At 33.8% G+C, this 6,713-nt stretch overlaps 1 protein-coding gene across 1 annotated transcript; it reads right to left on the minus strand.

Moving 5' to 3' along the window:
- Nucleotides 1-2,287: 2,287 nt before the first annotated feature.
- LOC128554502 (uncharacterized) lies at nt 2,288-6,103 on the minus strand. Its single transcript, XM_053535775.1, has 3 exons — nt 4,996-6,103; nt 3,154-3,240; nt 2,288-2,764 (listed from the first exon to the last, which is right to left on the minus strand). Exons 1-3 carry the CDS (start codon nt 5,771-5,773, stop codon nt 2,736-2,738), a joined length of 894 nt encoding a protein of 297 aa, XP_053391750.1. The 5' UTR covers nt 5,774-6,103; the 3' UTR covers nt 2,288-2,735.
- Nucleotides 6,104-6,713: the final 610 nt, after the last annotated feature.

Raw genomic sequence — 6,713 nt, forward strand, 5'->3', positions numbered from 1 at the left:
TCTTTGCATATTTAGCAACTGATCGGGATGAATTTCATCTGTTATTTTGCAATATCGTTAAAAACAGTCTAAATCACCGACGTTAGCTCCTCCCATTTTGCTGTTCGGCTACCTCCGTAATGTGCGTGACGTCATAATTTTAGGCCCGGGTGAAATTGAATAACTCTGAGACATTTCATCGCAAGTATTCATACAGAGTATGTGGTTTTTTGTGGATTCCGTCTTTTAAGGTTATGGGCTGGGAACTTGGTTTATATTTTTGTACGAGGGAGTAGTGATAAATTAGGAACTACAATTTAATTAACATCTTAATATTAATTATGTTTCGGGGTGTAATCCTTAGTACATATTCGGACAAGTTTTTCTTGGTCTTCGGAACATGCTAAAGTGCATACTGCTACAACTATTTTTGAAGGCATTCACGGTTCTGGATGTAATTATTGGTTGGAATTATTTTGAATTTTTTAAGAGGCTCCTATTGTTTTCATTTTTTCTCGTTAAGGCGGATTGAAGGTGAGTTGACGCAATCAGTCGGGTATAGAAATCAATCATCAGTATACATTTATATAGTTCAAAGGCGAGATCGCCATTGATCTTTGTAGGACAGTTCTTTGTGCATTTAATAAGTCGGATGCAAGGTATTGTCATCGATCTTTTACAGGAACTAGATCTATTAATAACAGTTAATCTATATCGAAGGCGGGTTGACATCGTCGGATTTCTAGCTGGTTTTTTTTTTCTGAAACAGATTATAATCCTTTAAGTTACTAATTGGATTTCACCAAGTAACATTTTGAAGGTGCCTCATTCTAGTTGCTATATTCTTTTTTTTAGGAATTGAATATTTGTATTTGCGTTTTTGTATTATGGGATGGGTAGTTTTTATGAAGGGTGTTGAGCAGCAGCTTGACGAGATTGGGAGGTGGAATATTAGATTCTTTGTTTAGTTATGACCTAAATTCACGGGGTTTTCCGCCCTAGTGTTTGGAAGGGATTAGCCAGCGAGATTGGAAATCTTTTATTCTACATTAAATATAGTTTTCGCGACTGATTTGTTCCAACACTCCTGTATATTATGTCAGTTATGAGGCAGACTATGCAGGTGCGTAGCTCCTTGTGAGGAGGATAGTGTGCCATTCAACCAGCATGATGTGGTTGTGATGTTAACCTCATTATGCATTAGGACTTGAGGACAAATTCGCCTCATTTTACATTGGTAATAAGGGTAATTATGGGTTGCACCACCCTATACGCACCCGGTGTACTTTATCCTCATGACTCGAAGAAAACAGTGCCCCCATTTGCAGATATCATTTATGCACACCTTACTACGCCCATGAACTTTGGATAGGTATTCAGACAACCATTTTATTTCCCTTACCTACCGTTATTGTAGATCTCTGTTTATGGTTCCTGGGTCGGGTCGTGTGCCCGACAGAACGACAGTGGAACCTTATGTATAAGCAACTGTTCAAACCGGTTTCATTTGACCCTTAATTATTAACATTACAAAACAATTACAATTATATGCCTTCACCTGGGCTTTGGTTTTCATGACGATTACACGATTATGTGACAGTCTCCTAAGTTCTTGGAGGAATTTACCCAAGTGGTAATCCGGGTATAGGGTTGTGTCAGAAATTCCTGTCTAGTTCATTGTCCTTTTTACTTCTTATCATGATATGGTTGGCCTGGGAAATATTCCTTTTAAACCTGGTAAAATTTTACACCATGATTAGTGGTACCCAGTTATATCCCTTTCTAGGTGTGGGAACTGGTCGCGAAACTAGTATCAGTATACAGTACAAATTTGACAGTAATGTTAGAAAGTTTGGTTTTTGACACTGTAACTCGGATATTTAAATACTGAGCCTTCTTCAGCCAATTAGGTTTTAGTGTAAGCTTCTGATAAATGATACAAAAACAAAGCACCAACTCTCCCCGCCACATGTCTCTGACATCATAGGCTAGAATGTGCATTATGCATGTATTGCATAAAGCATTCTGTTTTCAAGAAGTTAGAAAATCATGCTGACTGTGTATTTAGTACTTTTCAAATATCTCAAAACTTTGTATTAAGTTCCCTAAATGAAAACTTGGTTTGAATACAGAAAGAAGGTTACAGCCTGCACCCTGTTTGATTTTATGCATTTTCCTTTCGATGGACTTTTTCCAATGAGGAAAATCTGAGTTAGCTTTCTTTCCCTCCTCCTACGGTTATATCTCATCCTGGCAGTTCGAAAACCAAAGAATTAAAAAAAGGCCTTCTATAGGCCGTATTGTTTACTTAAAAGCTACTTTGTAGAAAAAAGTCTATTCACAAAGTTACAAAATTGTGATCATCGGATATGCTCTTATTAGCAAATGTTTTGTAATCCGTCCGGCAAAGAAATCCACCACACGAATCTAGCTTATTTATTTGCCATATTCTCTAATTAAATTTTGAAATCCGGGTTAAATCAAGTAATGTTGTCTAGCAGCAATTTACAAAGTCGAAAGAATGTGAAATAAGTGTTTAGTTGTTTAAACAATCTCAAGAACCGTATTTTATCTCAGGTTATTTAACAAATAATGCAATATGCTTTAAAACTCATCTATACATTAAAACAAAATTTAAGCTACATCTATCAAAGGTTAAATGTGACTCTGATAATACACTGTTCGATCTTGAAAATCTGTAGTTGACAACTGGTCCATTCGTGTGCTTTAACTTTCTGTTCTCCCATCAGCTTCTTTTAAACAAAATCCAAATCATAATCGTATACTGAAAACATACATATTAAACTGTTCAGTCCAACAGTAGAGATAATGAGATATTGTAGCATTTAATAATATACAAAGACAACACATGTATAAAGATGCAGCTGATTTTATTAGGACTGGTATAAAATCATAAGAACATTTTAGAGCTTACTTAATCGTCGTGCTCATTTGTTCTGTTTTTATACTTTTAGGTATGTAAAAGAGAAAATAAAAGCATAAACATTAAGATTAATGAAATGAATAAAGTGTATTGCTAGCCTCAAAAGAACGTTGTACAGAATGACCGACAGAAGGACGGACGGCAGAAAATGATTCAAGTATGACTGACTTCCTGAAACTTATACTGCCTAATATAAAAACGCTATTAAATTGAATAAAACATTATAGTACCTGTACCCGCTTCTATTGGTATATTATTCAAACTTTCATTTTCTTCAGAACCAGACTCACTTCTTTTCCAAGCCTGTGATTTGCACACTGAATAAACAAAAAATAGTTTGTACAAGCTACATAAATATTGGAAAAGTTATTTAAAGAAATAATACCTCACATAAAGATTTAAATGGCCATAACTATTGTCATATGAAAATAACCCCGCAAGTTTCTGAGACTTTTTCATCCTTTTTTTTATAATTACGTCTTAACTACCTAATGACACAAGCAACACGAAAGAATGATATAATGCCTCCATCTCAAACGCCCAAAGAGTTTCGCTACTTTGCCTTTATATTCCTTTTTAACAGTGTTTCGTCGTGATTTTTGTCGTGTCTTTGTGTTGCCGGGGCGTAGACTTATGAAAACTCAAAATGGCAGGAAAAAATCACTATAGTAAATCATTGACTTTCTAGACGGAAAAACAATCATAAGTTTTGTAACATTGATACTGTTAGGAGGCCGTTAAAACTTTGTAAAAAATAACCACTGTCTGAAACAATTATTATAAGGCTAAAAATAGACATGACCGGAATCCGAACACGGAACGTCCCGTAAGACCGTTAGGTCATTGAGCAACACGGCCGCTTATGTAAGGAACTTCCTTAATTGTTAAATTTGTTCTAAACTTAAATGAAATTCGGATAATAACCATTTGTATTCACTTGACACTTGTATTTCTCTTATGACAAATTTGTACCCTTTAAAATATCATCATTTGTACAAAATCTTTTGGTTAAACAGAAAACGAAAATGATTATCTGGTCCTTAAACATACAGTTCCATGTGACTAATGCATTGAGGTTATTTCGCAACTCTATATCTTAGCCTTTTAGCCTCACATTGCTTACGTGACAATAATAACTAAAACATATTTTAGCTTTAGGATACTAATAACGATTATGGTGACTTTAAAGGTGGATAATCAGATTTTGGCCATGTAAAGGATTTGTTCGAAACTTTAGCATCTGATCATTTACACTCATTTATGTTCACTTAATACTTAATACAAATTAGATTTTCACTGGAGGTATTTTTAAAATTTCATTTTCCTATCCTGGTTGCCCAACCAAGATAGAGTTATTTTATCATAAGTATAAATTTGATAAACATACTTTGCCTAAGGAAATGTATAAATATTAGACATATTGTAATACATTTGTAAAATATTTGCATTAAAAATTATGTATTTAGATGGAATTCATTAGAAACGCAAGTTTGAAAAATTATTATTACCTCCCTTTGCCTATCTTGGTTGCGCAACCAAGATAGATTGGAAATAAATGAATTCAGAAGCTACACACAGCTTTAAAACTTGCATTTTGGTTCAGATTGTTCAATAGTTGATATGTCTATCAAATGCAAATGTAAAACTAGACATTATATCGAAATAAAAAGAAATACCCAGCTTTTTATATACTTTCATATTAAACGGGAGTAATTACAAAATTTTATAAAAATAATAAAATATACATTTCAAATAGGAATCTAACTCTATGTAATTGGTCTTTTTGTTCCTTAAATAATTCTCTACCAGAATATACAAAAAGTAAAAAATGTCATTAAATGTTGATTAAATGTGATTGACCACCTTTAAGCAAATTATACATATGCTACACTTCTTACACTCTAATGTTAGTTTCTTAGTAAAAAATAATTCACCTTCATGCTAAAAGTATATTTTCAAGAAAAGCAAGGTTATCGGCTTAACTCACAATACATATAGAATATATGTCAAACCATTAATGATATTATTTTGTTGCAACGACAATTACCAGAACATGAAATGTGTGTACTTACTGCGAATCAATGCACACAGAGAGGGTCCACTCATTGATAGTAAGATATCATTTATTAGTTTTCTGCGTACTTTTGCGCGTATTTCCTTTTCTATAAACTGTCTTGACATGGATTTCATTCTGCACCTCTTATATTCATACGCGGCCCCTGATATCTGCATTGCTTTCAATGTGTCTGCTAAATTTTGAAGAAACGGCACCATGCAGTATTTATCTCCACCACGAAATATTCCAGAAAAGTTTGGGTACCTGTTAGTCTCATCAAATTTACACAGTTCTTCCAGTATCTGTAGCACACACGGTCCAATATCTGGTATACCTGATGTATCCAACATATCCGGGTTAGTACACTCTTTGTGGTGATAAATCATCATTGTTTTTATCAAATAGGATGAAAAAACATGATAGTTCCTTACGTCCCTTTTAATACATTCCTTTTTCATTTTTTCGTCATCACCATGACCATTAAGCAAAATCTTAAGTATTCTGTATACTTTAACATGAGTCTTTGACAAAACATTCTTCATAAAATATACCTCAGTTTCAGTAAATGAGGTACGGCTATTGACACTTAGATAGTGCTCTGCTTTCAGGACACATTCACGAAATGCTTTTAGTTTCACACGTGCGTCTAACAGTTTGAAATACTGATTTGAAGTATCGTCCTTTTTCACAAGAACTTTGAACGCTGGAACAAGATCAACATGGAGGTATTTGTTTCGTTTTGAACCATTTTTGTAAATAAATCGTAACAAATATGCTGGACCATGTTCTGTCATATACTTATCAAAATGTAGTTTTCTTCGATTATCAGAGGAGGTGAAATGCAAAGACCCTTTTTTATCAGAAGCTACCTTTTTAATAATGTCATGAAGAAGACTTGTCAACTAATACCAAATACCATGGCGTATTTCTTCTCTCATTTTAAAAAGAGGACATATTATATCAAACTCATCGGGAAAACTATTTTTGGTTCCTTCATAAAAACTTCCTACTTTGATGACTGATGTCTTTGTGGTGTTTACAGTCACCAAATGTTTCAGTACACACGTATCCGTTATGGGAAAATTACCTTCTACCAAAGATGCTTTAAACAAATCTATATCCTCCTTATAATTGCCAGCTGTAAATATTTCTTCAAAATACGAATGCACAAAAAAATATCCCAGGGCAACGTCCAAAATTTTCTGTACAAGTGTTTCTATTCCTTCCTGAATAAAGTCAACTTCCTCTTGCTGTACTTTGAACAAACATTCCTTTTCATAAACATCATTTAGATATAATTCAAGATTATCAATTCCGTCTGACTCTATTTTCAATTCCAAATTCTGAGGTTTTGAATATTGTCTTAAATTAAACTCAACTCGGTCATTCACTTTATCATATTTGGATTCTTTACTTGGTCTTATGATCTCATTTTCCCGTCTTTCACAACAGCAATTTCCCATATTTATTTTTCGAATGAAATAGACTACCTAAAACAGAGCTGTTTACAACAACAAAAAAAAAATACGTACAATGTATACAATGTGGCTGACTCCACACGTTTCGGTGAGGAGAAAGCAGGACAAAAGTCAAATCGGAACTGCAACTGTTACATTTAAAGAAGGTAGTTCTTCCAAAAGTAAAACTCCTCAGAAATGCATGTATTGAATTAAATATAACTGGTATGTCCACAAAAAAACATGGCGTATGGTCTTCAGAAACTTCTAGCTAGAT

Source organism: Mercenaria mercenaria, unplaced genomic scaffold (assembly GCF_021730395.1).
Source record: "Mercenaria mercenaria strain notata unplaced genomic scaffold, MADL_Memer_1 contig_5084, whole genome shotgun sequence".
NCBI lineage: Eukaryota > Metazoa > Mollusca > Bivalvia > Venerida > Veneridae > Mercenaria > Mercenaria mercenaria.